The sequence below is a fragment of the Apteryx rowi genome, unplaced genomic scaffold (genome assembly GCF_003343035.1).
Source record: "Apteryx rowi isolate R43461 unplaced genomic scaffold, aptRow1 scaffold_8, whole genome shotgun sequence".
NCBI lineage: Eukaryota > Metazoa > Chordata > Aves > Apterygiformes > Apterygidae > Apteryx > Apteryx rowi.
In genome coordinates, this window is record NW_020451093.1 from 7,228,966 (window position 1) to 7,245,620 (window position 16,655).

Here is a 16,655-nt window from a genome sequence, read left to right on the forward strand (position 1 = left end):
GCTGAATTAGATAAAATAATTTTTCTAAAATGATACCGGTCACAGTTTCTAATGGCTTTTAGTGGTTTCTCTCCATTCCAGCGAAAAAGGCTTCTTTTCCTTAGATATGGTGGTGGTTTATGTCACAAGCAATCAGCTATTAACCCTTTCATGGTAGTTTTGTCTTGCCAGGCTGACAAGAGTATTTCCTGATACCTTCTGTCTATCCTGAGACCCTGAACTCTCTCCTGAATAGACGAAAGGTCAAGTTTTGCCTTAGAAGCTTGCTTTCTTCTACCACCGTGCATACTACAAGATCCCTTTTGCATGAACCCTGTGGGGATCCACCTCTGCTGAGTTCAGTGGAAACAGTGGTTTGGGTTCTCCTGTGTTGGCATGATCCACACAGCAGAAGAAAGCAGTGAAGTTATTGCAACATTGAACTACATTAAATTGCCCTTCAGAGAACAGAAAAGAGTGAAGGTGATGTGAGATCAGAGCCTGTACACCAGCAGTTACCACCAGAAAACTGAGCAGTAGTGACTTGCCTCACCTAGGGAAAGGATTGAAAAGGTTCAAGATCCCTGCAGGAAATACAGACTGGAACTGATTAACAAAAATTTTGCATTATTTAAGAATTGTCAATAAAACATTACCTAAAGGTCATTAAAGTGGACTTCTAAGAATAGAGAATCTAAATACATCCCCCCGTGGGATCTTCTTGGTCCTGCTCCATCACTTTGGCCCCGGCCGTTTCCCATAGTCGTGCCCTGCTCTGGTCGGGTTGTAGCAGGGACCGCTCACGCAAAAACTGACTTTTGGGCAGGCAGCACGGCTTGTCATCACCCCTCCTTCAGTTAATCAGAGCCTTTCTTTGCATTGCCAGTCCTTGCCTCCAGGCAAGCTGGATCGCTCCCTGAGAAGGCAAATGTTTGTACGAGGAGGACGCAATGGTAGTGTGAGCCACGAGCCTCCTGCGGGACAGCAGCGACAGGACGGAGGCGTGCACGTGCACTTCGCTGTGCTCTGCTTGCGGGCTTGGGCAAAGCCTCCTGAAGAAACGTGTTTCAACCTAAACAGCTAGTCCAGTTCTCATCAATATAGGGATAGTTACGTGTATGTAACCCCACAGGGGGACTTTTGTTCTGCTGTAACTGACTTCTCTGATTTACCTTAAACCTTCTTCCGAGCAACTGAAGTTAAACCAGAAAACAGTGGTTTTTCTAATACCATAGAGATAACTGTTAGAATTTTAAAAATATAATTGTATGGGCTTAAATTGACACTATTTTCCCTATCCAAATGGCAAATGGTAATTCTATGTAGGCAAAGACTAGGAAGATTGAAATATGCTTGGTTCCTCACTAGTGAAGTTTTTTGTTTCTTTGGTTCTGGGGGCTGCAAAATATACACAACCTGCAGTTATTTATTTATTAATATCCATGAAGGCTAGAAGCCTGAAGACCCATTTGATATCAAAATTTGAGATTCTGATGTCTGTGCATTATTCCCAGACTCAGGGCCCTAAACCTGTGCATAAACCTTCATCCACCCTCCTGCCTGAGATATAGCAGAAGTGTGTGGCTCCAGCATAGCAGCTGAATATGACCCATAGCACGCTAAAATCCAGATAGGGGCATTTTGTTATATTTTACAGTGGAATGGAAGTGTTGCTTTCTTGAAACCACTGCCATTGCTGCTGGGTCATTGCTAACAAGCTCTAAATCCAAGCCTTCGTAATAGTGTCTTACTCAGGATGGTACAAGGACTACTTCAGTGTTTTGATTTCAGTTAAATGTTTTAAGTTACTTGATAGAGATATCTAAGTGTTGTAGAAATGTGAAATGTTGAATATTTTGCATTAATATTAACCTTTAAAAAATAAAAGTTAGTTACCTGTCTGCATTCGCTTATGTCCAATGTGACAAAAATGCTGCGGAGGAAGGTTATGAGTTATTCTGTGCAGAGGTGTAGCAGGGCGATCGCTTTGGTGTATGGAGTTGAGTGTGTCAAACACGCAGGGTGAACCAGGTGTACAAGAGCAGTTCAGCTGAGTCAGGTGTCTTCAGGAAACTCAGCAAACATGTCCACGTTTGAGTCTGTGGCCTTTTTTGCTTTGTTTTACGTATTTTAGTTGCTAAATCTGTTTTCTGTTTCTGTGCCAGTGTTCGGAATAGCTGCTCATCAGAAAATAGTTCCTAAAAGAAAAAATACTGAGAATCACCACAATTAGCTAGCTGGTTATTGCCTGGGCTTTTAATTATACTTTAACCACAAGAACACTGTTTTGTTGTTCTAGCTTGTGTTTCCTTCATCTGCAGATAATATCTTTAGTTTCCAGGTAATTTTCAGTATGAGTGTGATAGCAATAAAAATGAAAAAAATATTGAAATAAAATTTTATATTTATGCAGTAGGAGACTTTCAGTGGTTTTCCTAGTTTGAGCACTTGAAAACCAGTTACATTCATTTCATTTTTATTAAGTTTCCAGCTCTCGGTTCTGCGATATTTGTGTTGCAAACACTGTTTAATAACAACTGTCTCATAGGAGGAACTGGCAGCAAATCTGTATAGATTATTTAGGGCTATTCATTTGAAAAGAGTCCATTTTCGGCCAAGAGATTGAGTACTAGACTCGTTTTTTCCAATGAGCAACATTAGTATTTCTGCTAACTTTTGACATTGTATTTCTCATTACTAATCAAGCTCTCGTAGTTCTAATACAAACTGAAGGTAAAATCCAGTTTGCTAATCTGGCAGCTTTAAGATTTATTCATTAAGCCACATTGCCCCTCAGAAGCAATCTTTGTCTGTTCTTTCTGTAATGGGAAGGTATCGCTGTGTATTATATGTTATTGCAGAGTCTGGCTCATTTGCTTTATTCTTGCTGTTAGGATGTGCAGGTAGTCCAGACGTTCACAGCGTAGAAAATCTGTGTGTAAGTGTTGAACAGTCGACATTCAAGCCCTGCTAAGAATGCAGAATGCATAAAGGATGGGATAAAGGAAAACAAATGAAAAAATGTTTGGAAATAAAGTTGATAAGGGAAACCAAGGGAACTAATCTAATAACCATAGCTAATAGGATTAAAGACAATAAGTTATCTCAAATATTTGAATATCAGAAGTACAAGAAACTCCAGGTCTACAAGTTTAATAGTGACAGATAAAGGACAGATACATATTAGGGGGAAAAAACTATTGAGGTTCTCCTTGCCATGGATTCAGGATAGCAAAATTGTACTGGTGAAATTTACAGATTAGAAGAGTAGTAAGATATAATTAAATTAAAAAATTAAATAAGGAGGAGCACATGTGACCAATGCCATTCAATTAGGAGTTTCTTTTCCACTCAGACAAAACCTGTTTTAATGCACCAATTATAGTGCAATATAATTGGGAATGCAGAGTTGAACATGGAATATTATCTTGAAAAACAGTGAGTCAAAGAGAGGCCTTAGGAGTCTTTGATTTAACAGACTTAATGCAAACTGTCAGAAAAAAAAAAGAAAGAAAATAGAAGTTAGTTAAATGTTTGGAAGTATGAAAACGGAAATACACATTGAAACTCTGGATGCTCTTGGCTCTGTGGATGGCTTGAGAAGACCAGTTAGGATGTGGTGGTCTGGTCTCTCCTCATGAAAGGTACAGAAATGCTAGAGAGCTCAGAGGAGCCACAGCTGCTATGGGGATCGCAGGTCAGGTCTCAAGATATCTTAGCCTTAGAGGTTAAGTCCATACTATGTCTTACCAAAGGTCCTGAAGTCAGGCTTGGCTGTCTCCATCCTGTGGGTTTGTCGGCAGAGGAGGGCATCAAGCTGGCCATGAGATCCTCCAGCACTAAGGAGCATTCGGGAATCTGCTCTTTCAAATAAGTGCAGATATAGCCAGGGAATTATATCTCTTCCTTTAGGTATTTATACTTGGCCAATATCTGAGAAGATGGAGAGGATAATTTTTTTTTTTACCTTGTTGACAGACATGCAATGACAACATCTAGTGGCTGAAAGCTGGTGAATTCAGCATCAAAGAAATGAATGGTTTTCTTTTTGTGAGAATACTAAACATTGCAACGCACTAGCAGAGGGCATGTTGAACGTATTAGCAGAGAGTCCTTAGGAGATTTCACAACCTAAGTGTGCAGAGGATCTAACTGAATAATAAGGGTGGTCTCTTCTGGCCTTCTTCAGGACATGTCCCAATGCTCTGCCGTTTGAAATGTTCTGTTTTCTCTTGCTTTTTGCTTATAGCACAAAACTAAGTCCCCTGAAGAATGAATTGCATTAGTCTAACTAAAGGATTTGTGCTTAATCTAAGTGAAAAATACTGACCTGTGATGTAAGCAGCATCACTTCCAATTTTAATTTCTGTCAACCTGCTTTTTCTTTCTTTTCCTTTTTATAGTCTGGGGTAAGTATTCTTTCTTATTTTCCAGGAGTGCCATGAATGCAAATGGTTTAGGTTGTGAGGCAGATGGAAAGGAACGGTGCTGGAACCATACCTGGTTTTTTGATGATGTTTGGAAACTAAAGCATAAAGTCTTATCTGAATAAAAGGAATTTTTGGTTAAATGCACTATTGGATGTAGTAGTAGCCTTCAAAATAGTTTAGGCCCTTGGTTCTCTGAAAATTGTCTTCCTATGCATCAGACAAGATAGACTATTCTAGAAAATACTGAACAGTATGGTCAAAGTTTGCACCATGGTGCAAACCATTAAACTTGTGCAAAGTGGCATATTCTAATATGTGAGCCTTTGGATTTGGTCCCCAAATTACTTTTATATATCACTGAAATATAAAATCAGTAGAACTTTTCCCCAGACTTTAAAATTGGAAGAGTGGCTGGCTGGCATCCTCTATGAAACTTGTTATGTCTGAGAAAAGTCTCTTATTAAATTTAAATAACCCCCGGACAGGATGCCAACGAGGTACTCTTCTAATTATAAAGCAGATTGAAATGTTCTATTGATTTTTGTCTTTCAGTGTTTATATAAATGTACAGAAAGACTTTTTCTCAGGAACAACAAAAAATTGTGATTATAAGGAATTACCATTATTTGAAATCTGGCACTACTTTTTCAATATTCTCCTGTGTTTTTGTATTAATATTTGGGGAAGGAAAAAAAGTGATTCATTTACTATTCAAATGAGGACTGTAAAGAAAGGGGGAAATGTTTCCTATGAAGAATAGGATATCCAGGTATAAGACATGTATGGCAGGTCAAGTCTGCTCCCTACCCTGCCTTTGAAATGAATATTCTAATTATTTGCCCTTTTTACTCTTGATAGAAGACTTGCGCACAAAACCGCTCTCATTCTCTGAACATAAAGGAATTATTGCCTTAATAAGCATCAGTGACCATATTAGCTGCAACCATAATTGTTAACGTGTGATAGACCCTTACACAGTTGGTGCAAACTTACTTGCTACCGTGATGTTTGCAGTAGATGAAGAATTTGGAAGTGGAATAGATTATTTTTTTTCTAATTACCTCTATTTATGAATGTTTATTGTTAGAGAGTGCTAGCAAATTGGAAACACTTGGGAATCAGCTCGATCTCTACTTAATTAACTCAGTTGTTTAGTATCAGGACCTGAAATGCATAAACCTCTAATTTTAATAGAAGTGGAAGAAGGAAACGTAAGAATGTTTTATTTATAGATACTTCAGTCTGGTTATGCGGGTTGAATTTGGGAAAGCGGAGATCAGAAACAGTAACACCGGGTGTTGGCTTGTCGAGGCTCATAACGGGGTCCCTTACGGCTTCTCCCACCTCCCGGGGCAAATGCTCTAGGTGCTGGGCTCCTGCGTAGACGTGTGCGGTTGCGTGTCCCTCACCCTTGCCCCTGCGTCCCTCACCCTTGGTTGTGGTGGCAGCGGTTACAGCTTGGAGTACTCGGTTCTGAGCTTGATACTATCAACGTATATTAGCTATACCTTGACTTCAGCTACTGTTTTGGGCCCCGCAGGCCCTGCTCTACCAAGGTGATGAATCACAGTGGCTTTAGCTCTGAGATAAATGCAAAGATTAAAAGCTCGGCTGTGCTGAGCTCCACTTACTGAGCACCTCGTGTGCTTACACGCACAGCTCGTTTTGGAGTTTGTTTTTTTAATTTGAATTTGCCACTGACTCCCAAGAATATACTCCTTTGGTTACCCAGACTCCTGTCAGGTTAGTGTGTGTTTTGACCGCCATACACTTCTATAGGAATTTATATTAATAAAAATCAGAAGATTTATTAAAGAAAGTGCAGAAAGATGGGTCCTGTTTTATTAAAGAGATGATCATGAAGAAAAAGTGAATTAATTAAATACCAGATTTCCTATACATAGTTCGCTCTCCACATCTTCTGAAAATATTGCTGAGCAGAACCAGTGGGCAATTACAAAACTTCCTAGAGGGTGGAGAGGGGACTATTGCTAGAAAAATAATGCTTTTATTGGATTTTTAGTTTTTGCAAATTTGCAAAAAAAAGAAAAAAAAAGTCATGCCTCATTTGGAGCGCATCTCCCACAACTGCGAATGGGGGAATGATGCAGAAAGAGAGCAGACAAGTGCCAACATGGAAAATACTGAACGACTCCTCCTTAATGCATGCCTTTGTCTTGTCAGGTTTTTTACTAGAAAACTGCTTCTGCTTTCTGTTAACAGCTAAGCACATAAGAATAGTTTTCCCAAAGTCATTTTAAAAACAGCAGTGATGGTAAAATGTAGAAGAGGAGAAGTCGGAAGAGACAGGGGCAAGGAGAAGAACCAAGACCGAGATTCAGTCGGGTATTTAAGAAAATGCCTCATTTTAAGCATTTATTTTGTCCTAGAAACTACTTCGGGCTTTTTGCCCTTCCACAAAAAATTTTGAAAGACTCAGTCTTCATTAAGTCACTTTTCAGAAGTTGGCAGAGACTGTGCGCAGTAGTCCTGGATGATTTTTTTTTCCTTAAAATAATCTGTTAGAGTAAGAGTTTGAAAAACCCTAAGTATTAGAAATGGGGCAAATGGAGCAGCTGTTTGGTTGCAAGTAAAGAGTATATGATTGCGCAGCACCGTGCCCTTGGTAGTCCCCGTAACGCGCTCGGCTGCTGCTGTGAGGAGCACGACACTGCAGTGAGGCAGTTCAGTCCGTCTCAGAAAAGCTCTGCTCAGAAGGAGGATCAGGTGTAAGAGGAGCCCGGTTTTTCAAACTGAGCAGCCCCTGGTTCTGCGGGACTGAGGAGGACACGTTATTTATTGGTCCACTGTTGCACGATTTCTCCGTCGTCTCGAGGAAGCCCACAAGCTCGATAAGGAGGACGACCGGCAGGAGTCTGCAGTTAACCGCTGAGTTATAGTTTCTTTGGAATTGAAAGCACTATAATAAATGTGTGACCAGATAAATATCTCACATGTTTTCCATTCCAAAAAGAATGTAGAGAACATAATTATAAAAGTGTATAGCCGTTGGTTCTAAGTTTATAGGTAAGTGATGGGATATATAGTTAAAGTAGGAACGTGTTGTCTACAATTTTTAAGGAATATGAAGTCATATTGCTTCCACCAGGCTTTATACTTTGGTGAAAGCTAAACTTCTCACAATTGCCAATTTAAAAATTCTGCCATTAACGCAAAGAGTGTGTTTGTATCTCTAAAACAGAAAACTTATTTATTTTACTGTTATTTCATATTAGTAGTTTCTGGAGGTCTCAAGCGTGGATTGGAGACTCTTTACAGTAAACGTTGCACAAACATTTTGCGATATAGTGGCGATTAGAATGAGTAAGTGATCTCTTGTGCTTTGACACCTTCAGAATCTTAGGGTAAGGTGTGCAGTGAAACTTTCCTCTCTTTCTAACCAAGTTTTCCTGCATTACGCTGACTGTCAAGGATGGTACACCATCGCTGAATCTCTTCGAAAGGAATCTCGCAGATTCCTTCTGCGAGAGCTGCCGAGTTTGACCCTAGGAGAGGAAGAAAAGGGCGGAGGTTTTAGCAAGAAGCTCATTGTATGACCAAGGAGTTAAATGTGAGTTTGACTAGGGTTTCAAAAACAGGAGATGTTTTAAATTAAACAAACAGTAAAGAAAATACCAATTGTAAAATAATATGCTAGCTGCACTTTGGTTTTAATATGCAGAATTGTAAGAATTGGCAAATTTTAAAAGTGGTATGTATAAGATTTGTTTTTAAACTCTTAAAACGTTTTAGATATTAATGTCGTAATGATCTTGAGTGAGTCCTCCACTAAATTACAGCAGAATGCAGCCAATATTGTTTGGCAGGGGGAATTGTTTGTTTGTTTATTTTACAGATTTTGATTTTTTTAAAAGTGCTTTCCTGAAAGGACAAGCACAGTTTTGTTTGAGCACTTTTAATTTCCTAAGTGCCTAATCTAATACCTGTCTCCTTGGTTAATTTATTCCACAAATTCCATCAATGCAACGTTGAAACTATTGAAATGTTAGAATGCATAATGTATAGTTTCTCACAGAGGAATGTATTGTAAAATATCCTTTGCATTATCACCTTCTAATTGCTATATTGGAATTGCCATTTTGTGTTTTATTATAAAAATACAATATAGTTAGATGTTCTTTAATTTCATGGAAATACGTTTAGTATCTGTGAGGGCTACAGCAATTTGCTTTCAGTTTGAGTTGTCTGGTTTGCAAGGAAGTTGAGCATTGCTCACAGTGTATGAAGTCATTAGTGTTCCTACCTAATTTCCTTCTACTTGCTGCAGAAATGTTACTTTGTTTTTGACTCTCCCTTTGCTTGGTCTGAAATCGATAGCTCACATCCCAGTCTCTCTTTCTGAGGACAACCATTGAGGCTTGCCATTCAAATCTTAATGCTGTTTAAAAGACTAGAATTCAAAACTAGACGGACATCTAGATACATCCTACCAGCCCGACACCAGATGACCTTCCTTTTCCTTGTATCCCATCTGCCTGCTCTTATTGTATGAGAGAGAGAAATTCTTGAGAAATTAAGAAACTTTTGCTAACGTTTCTCCTCTCCCCATTCCCAAGCCCACAGTACCTTCGAAACTAGAGCTCTCCCTTTTTTACCTCCCTGGAGCTAACGTCGAATCGGGCTGAATGAGACAAAACAATTTATCCCAGCGAATCCACCTCAGAGCTAGGGGTCAAGATCTCTGCCTAGTTACTGATATTTGATCCGCTAGACCACATTCTTTTCTCCAAAACTCTGCTTTAGTGGTTCTGTTTCACCCATCCCAAATGCAAATGTTGTCTCAAGGAGTGATGTTACCACGGGGTTTCGTTTGTGCGGGGTGCACAGTCAAGGACGTTGTAATCTTCAGTACTGTATTGGAGCGCGGCAGGGAAATAAATGTCCCCTGCCAAACGCGGCTGTGTACCAGGAGTTGTTGCAGAAGCTCAGGGTATAATGTATGGAGCTCTTTCAAATCACCCTGATTTCAGTGGGTTTTACATGCATATAAATGGCTTTTAGATATTCAATATACAATCCGAAAAATTGGTGTTTATGCCTATTAAATTGTAATTTTACTTATCTATTGAGCTAAGTAAAATGTAGTTTTAATCCTCATTTTTAAAGATATTTTAAGAAAAAATAAATATCAGGGTAAGACCTTACTCCTTTGTCAGGTTTTCTCAGTGCCCTCAGCAAAGCTGCCCACCATTAATTTCGGTAGGAACCCGAGCGAGTTACAGTCTTATGTGTGCAAATGTAGGATTTGGCCTGTTCAGCTGGTGCCAAAGTTTTTGATACTAACATTTGTTTAATTCCGAGATGAGTTTATTCTGCCATTAAGTTGAAATTAAACAGTTAAAAACGAGTGCTTCCAAGCCAGAATGGCATATATGAAACAAGTATTGTTTAGACTCCTACTCTTCTTATGGAAAAATACAAATAAGGGTGCAGTGTGTGTACGTATATGTTCCTGCCATTTCATGGTAAAACAACACTGATATATAAATCATAAATATCTTCCACTCTAATCTCCTTATTTTAAGTGAGCAGGGAGTGAATCTTCTTGAATGCAGACTGATTTCATAATACATATTATGTTATTGCATCTGCTTAAGGGCACCTGTCAAGCAATACTTCAGAAAAAGGAATGGGGTGCAGTTCGGGAAGGCACAATCCACACCGGAAAGCAAACCTGCTTTCAAAAAAACAAACTAAAAATGCACATAAATGAAAGCAAAAAACTTAAAAAAAAAAAAAAAAAAAGTATATCCTCTTGAATTTCCATTTATTGATTCCCAAAACATTAATTTGACCCTCTAAGACAATAGGTATATTTTTCGCCGCTCTGGATATCTCTTGTACTCACAGCATTGCAAAGACGGTTCCTTTTTTTCAGTACCTGGTGAACGGGCTCTTGGCAGACATCTGTATCTGCAAGACTGGGAAGCCTGCTTTCATCGTAGGCTTTGATTACTTTTATTCTAACTCCTTCATCTTTTTTTCATTCCACTTTTACTCTGAAAACTTCTCGTTATTGAGGACTGTTGTTTACTGAGCTAACATTTACGGTGCCTTGGGTTTCCAGGATGCAAACTGTCATGTTTTCATGAAACATGCAATAAAGCTTGTGATTTCCTCTTAGCTTTCAACTCCCCTTCGCACTTCTCATTAAAACACCTTCACTGTCAGCTTGGAGTCTAGGCGGAGGATTACCGCAGCGTTGCAGGTTGCAGCGCTGGGCGAGCCAACGCGCCACTGAACACCTTCAGTGCTGTGGTGCTTCTTCTTCTCTTCTCCCCGTCATCCTCCTTGGGGCCCGAAGGAAACGCAAACGGTCAGAATTGCAGTTCTGTTTTCCTTGTAGCGTTCCTGCCTGCGGCACCCAGTCGCGCAGAGATCCTTCCCGACTGACCTGCACCCTGTGTTTCTCCCTGGCATCCTGCCCTCCCGGAAAATTGTAGTAGATACGATGTATGGTTCAAAATACTGCTTTGAATAAAAGACGGGCCTCTAAGGACATCCGGAGTCAATTCAGGTGGCCGCTGCTGTGCTTTATTGCTGCTGCCTGATGCGGAAGGATAGGCCTCTTCCTAGGACTTTGGCTGGTGGTGCACCAGCGGTATAGCTTATCCTTCCTGCTACTTCAGGGCGATGTCTTGCGTTTTTCCCTACAATTTCCTAGAACTCTTTGTGGCTTTACACTTCTGATGTTGGGCATCGCTTTCTTCCATGTGTTTTATAAGGAAAAAAAAACAATTCAGTATTTTGTCTTTTGGGTTGGGATAAAGAATTCAGAAGATGACTAGCAGCACTGTATTTTAATGAGGATGCGTTTGCATGTGTTTCTCCATCTGCAATATTGACTTGTTAGTGATGCTGTTTTGGAAGAGATTCAAAAATTCTGTTCTGACACATCAGTCTGTTGGTGTGGATAGATTCGTTCCAGAATGCAGTTGTGAATAGTGTATTAGCTGCACAACTTTTCAGTTCTTCACGACTTTTCTATCCTAATTCATGCTGCGTCTTTCTGTGAGGCAGGTTTAACAGAAGCAGGGGTGGTTTCCTGCTGCTCATCACTTCTAAAAGCCAGGCTTTAAATCCCTAATTTCTCAAATCTGGATTGAAATAAACATTTTCTTCTTACTACTCAGGTTCCATCAAGATTTTCTTTTTCCCAATAGCAATTAATTAATTGCCTAATTAATCTGAAGGAAGGGCAAGTGTTGAATGCACTGTAGACCTCTCAGGTTGGATTTCTGGAAGTAGTGTTTAATGGGGGATAAAAAACAGGCTGTTGTTCGGCAAAAAATGAGCAACAATTTTACCAGCTCGAAATATATTCTTTGGTGTGACCATTTACCTGACTGGAATGGAAAATATGATCATAAATAAATTAGAAACAGATTAGGTCCACTTGAAAAACCTAAATTAGGTTTTATATTCATGAGAGCTAAATATAGGATAGTTTGCTCAGGCCTGAATTAAAAATCTGCCCATGTTCTGCTTAAGACATTGAAGGAAATTTCCTCTAGGGAAGGCTTCCCTGTCCACTGGGTAAAAAAATTGCTTATATCATCCTCTCCCTAGTGCAGGAGTGAAGAGTTTCTTTAAAAAAAAGAAGAAGAAAAAGCGAAACTGGCTGAAACAAACTTGTGCCTTTAAAAGCCTGGTTTAGCAGGCTTTCCCTGTAGGTCAGGCTAAGCTGATCACAGCCTGCCTTTATCTATATGACAGCAAGTTTCTTATGCCAAAGGTCACTTACAAGTGGTAGGAATAGCTCTGTGAAGGTATTTGGGTATTACTTGCCCATATTAGGCTAAATTACAACTGGAGAAAGTAATGTTTAATGCGTCTCTAAGTGCAGAGACAGACGTTTGGTTGTGTGAGCGAGTTATCCCCGCGAGCCCTGTCTCCGCCGGCGTCGTTTGAGAGGGCCCGTGTATTTCCGTGTGCCAAACCCATCTCCTTTCCTTTGGCAGCGGTACAGCTGATCCCTCGCGGGCATGGCTTTGCTCTTGTCTCTCTGAAATCCGCGGTTTGCTCTTTGGGACTTCTCCTGACGCTCAGATCCTCAGAGCGGCAGCTCTGAATATTCTGATTTAAAAAAAAAAAAAGTTGAAATTTTTCTTTTTTGTAAGCGAGAAAGTTTTTCCCCGCTGCCTTGCTTTCTCCTGAGAGCAGCGTGTGACATTCAGCGTGTATCGCTGTAGGTTTTGTAATGCACTGCTCCATTACAAGCCTATAATTAGACTGAAACTCTTAGAGATAGGAGTGTTGTCTGTGGTGAAAGAAAAAAGAATTTGCTTTTAGCCCCAAAGATCCTAAAAAGTGTTATATTACTTTTTGAAAAATGTAATTGAAGATATTTCAGAGGTTAGCAAAAAAGGAAAAAACGTAGTTATAGTTTAGTTGAAGTTCTCTGGGATTTGGGTAATTGAATTTGAGTAACCAGGTTTTTCAGTTGAGTGTTAGAAATAAATAATACTAATAATACATGTTGAAAATGATTCTGAGTTGAATTTATATTAAGAAATAGAAGCGCCCAGCGAATACTATAGTGACACGCTGCTGATGTGACTGAACTGTGTTTTACTCTTGGCTGCTTTTCGGAAGTAGCAGAACACTCCCAAAACTCTTGGTAAAAAGAAAACACGTGCACGCGCCCCCGGACACAAATCCTTTTCAACACATCGTCTCAGTAGGTTACGTACATCTTCCTTTGTAAATGTGTGCTCGAGAGAATCTTCTTTTTTTTCTTTTTTCCTCCCGTTATGCTCCATTTCAGAGACCTTGTCGGAGACCCCTGGTCTCCAGAACAGGCAGGTGCCTGGCCAGAGGGCAGAGTCGCTGCCCGTAGCCGTAGGCTTCGCGCTTGCGCCCGTGGGCTGCTCTTACCACCTTCACCGCGGTTTGAGGCAGCTGAGCGACTTGCCTCATTGGCAGCTTCTTGCTGGCTCTCGTCAGGCAGGTGCCTGCAGCGCGGACGTCTGTGTTTTGGGGCTGGCGAGGCAGGGGGGTGAGAGGGGGTCAAGACGGAGCAGTTGCTGAGCTGCCTAACCCGAAGGTTCAAACACGAACCTGTAAGTGGCAATCCAACGGGATACGTATTTTCAGCGCACGTTGTTTTTTTTCTCAAGGGCTTATCCGTCTTTTGTTCCAAAACAGCCTAGAGAAATGTGTGTGTCACGGAACCGTTTTTATTGCTTTCTTAACGTATTTCTCCTTACAGCAGAATAGGGTACCCTGTGCTGTATGATTACAATTTGTTTTTACTTTTATCTCTTTTTAATTTATTATTTAATTTCTGTACTGAAATGTGATAACGGTACCTGAAGGACAAGGTGTGATCTTTCTTTCCTTGAGTTCAGCACGAGGACTCTCATACTCTCTTAATTTTCATGCCTTCTTGAGCTGTCAATACTTTACGCTACTTACCAGTTAGTTGCATGTAACTTTTCAAATAGTATTTCTTTAGATAAATGATACTTGATACCTTCGGATCTTCTTCAGATTAGCTATGTATACAGGGCAGTTTGGAATGGAAAATGATTTCATAGCATCAAAACCTTAGTTTATTTTAATATGTATTTTTAACGTTCATTCTCTAATACAATGCATAAAGTAGAAAGGCGTAGCTCAAGGTAATTTCACTTGCTTTAATTCTCCTAGTCTCCCCTCATGTTTGTTTTGTGTATGATCACTGTCAGTTCAGTACTCTCCCTCAATTAAAAGAAAATGCATAATTTATTTTAGACTTCAACTTTGGTCAAAGTGGTATGAAGATACATGGAAATGGGGGAAGAATAATAATGGTTTTTTGGGTAATACCATCAGAGTAAATCTATCTAGTTGGCAAGACTTGGTCTTTCCTTCCATGCCAAGTGATGGATATGATTAGACCATGCCAATTACTTATGTTTTTTCTAAATAAATAATCTGGGTTTTTTGTCTGATACTTTACATTTGACCATAATATATTTTGCTTGTTAGATTTTATCATAATCATGATCATCATTGTGTTTTTCTTCAAGCATCCAAAATAAGGCTTTAAAATAATAATTCTCCAAAACCCCATTAGTGGAATAGATCTGGTAATAAACCCGAAGAGCACAAGCTTCACATCTGCATTTAGATCATGCGGTCACGCACTTCCCCCAGCACCTTCCACGTCTCCCATCAATCCTTCATCCTTGTAGTTAAATTGTAGTTAAATTCACATTGGTCCGTGACTAATGACATTAAGTCACAGTTACTTTCAAGCTCACACTAATAAAAAAATATAATGAATGAACTCCCCTTACTGTTCAAGAAATTTAAGGGAAACACAAGTATATAGATACATAATTTCTGATGAGATGTGGCACAGTATATATTACCTGAAGTAATTCATTGCAGATTCCTTCATATTTAAGAAATACCGAAATCTGGATGCTCAGAATATTTTCTTTCCTATGCACAAGTTTCAAACACTGCTCTTTTGGATTAACCTAGTTGCTTTGTAACTTTGATGACTGTTTTGCAAAAGGCAGCGCACTATTAATATTTTGTTCCTTTGCATTGCAGGGGTTTCAGGACCATCATCATCTATAGCCATAGCTGGCACCAGCCAACCTGCCATCACAAAGACAACATCTGTTCTTCAAGATGGTGTTATAGTCACTACTGCAGCTGGAAACCCGCTCCAGAGCCAGCTGCCCATTGGGAGCGATTTCCCTTTTGCCGGTCACGAACACTCGCTTCATTTTCCGCAGAACAGCTCTTCAAACAACAATCTTCCACACTCTTTGAATCAAAACCTCCTCAATTCTCTACCTATCTCTTTGCCAGTGAATCAGCAACATCTCCTAAACCAGAATCTATTAAATATACTACAGCCTTCAGCAGGAGAAGGCAAGTCTGAGGTCAACCTCAACCCTTTAGGTTTTCTCAACCCAAATGTAAATGCTGCTTTAGCTTTTCTCTCCAGTGACGTGGACGGGCAGGTATTGCAGCCTGTCCACTTTCAGCTCCTAGCAACCCTCCTCCAGAACCAAGCCCAAGCAGCTGCCATGCTTCCCCTACCATCTTTCAATCTGACCATCTCAGATTTGCTGCAACAGCAAAATAACCCTTTGCCCTCAGTAACGCAGATGACAGCCCCACCCGACCACTTGCCGAGCGCTCAGTCAGAGAGCAGCAGGGTTGAGACCCTCCTAACCAACCCCCTGGGGAACCCCATGCCGAGCTTTTCGGGCGCTGACACTACTTCCAACCCCCTGCTCCTCCCAGCTGTCTCTGGGGCCTCAGCATTAATGGCCTTGAATCCCCAGCTGGTGGGAGGTGTCCTGAACTCCGCGTCGGGCAACACCGCTAATCATCCGGAGGTTTCCATAGCCACCTCCTCCCAAGCAACCACTACCACAACCACTACATCATCAGCAGTGGCAGCACTGTCTGTCTCAACCCTGGGTGGTGGGACAGCAGTGGTGTCAATGGCAGAAACATTGCTCAACATATCTAATAATGCTGGGAATGCATCTGGTCCAGCTAAACTCAACAATAACTCTGTGGTGCCACAGCTACTTAACCCTCTACTGGGGACAGGTCTGCTTGGTAAGTTCAATTTATTCACAGATATAAAAGAAAAAAAAAAAAAAAAGGAAGAGGGTTGGGGAGGGGGAATTTCTGACTCTAGTTTCTATTTTTAAAGAATCCACTTTATCATAATATTTTCTATAAGGCTTTTATATGTTACAGCTTGTTTATTTCTATGGAGACAAACATAACTGTTATTGTAAGAAATTTTAAATACACTCTTCTTTAATTCAGTAATACTAAATAACTGTTTTGGAAATTACCTTATATTCTGTTCTGAATTCTGATGCCACCTAGACCTACTATATACCTTAAAATTCTGCAAGCAATTGAACTCGTTTCATTTTTCAAGTACTAAAAGCACAGGTGCATCTCTGGGATGCAGCGTTTCATTTCAAGTGCGTGTGGCATCACAGGGTTAGTACGAGTAGCTGTGCAGTAGATGAAAAATGGCCAAATGCGTTTTTCCAAATGAAGCAAAAGTGCCAAAACCACAAGCACATTCCCTGTAAAGTAATACATAAAGCACTCGAAGTAAGTCCTTGCGCAAGTTCAAAGAGGGAAGTTGCCCTTCGAGCCCTTTATTGTATGTTTCTGTTCTCATATTTCTTCATTTTTTACTTTATCTTGTAGTTTAGAAGCCCAGGGTATCTCACCTGACAAGCACCT

General features: G+C 40.2%; 1 protein-coding gene across 12 annotated transcripts in view; it reads left to right on the forward strand.

Moving 5' to 3' along the window:
• The window catches only part of MBD5 (methyl-CpG binding domain protein 5), a 98,811-nt gene that overhangs the window by 63,741 nt on the left and 18,415 nt on the right, over positions 1-16,655 (forward strand). For 10 of the 12 annotated variants that reach the window (XM_026089048.1, XM_026089050.1, XM_026089049.1 and 7 more), the window contains one exon: positions 14,976-16,004. In XM_026089048.1, the coding sequence (XP_025944833.1) occupies positions 14,976-16,004 (1,029 nt within the window). The remainder of the gene's footprint in view (positions 1-14,975; positions 16,005-16,655) is intronic. The other 2 variants (XM_026089057.1, XM_026089058.1) reach the window with 1 other exon arrangement.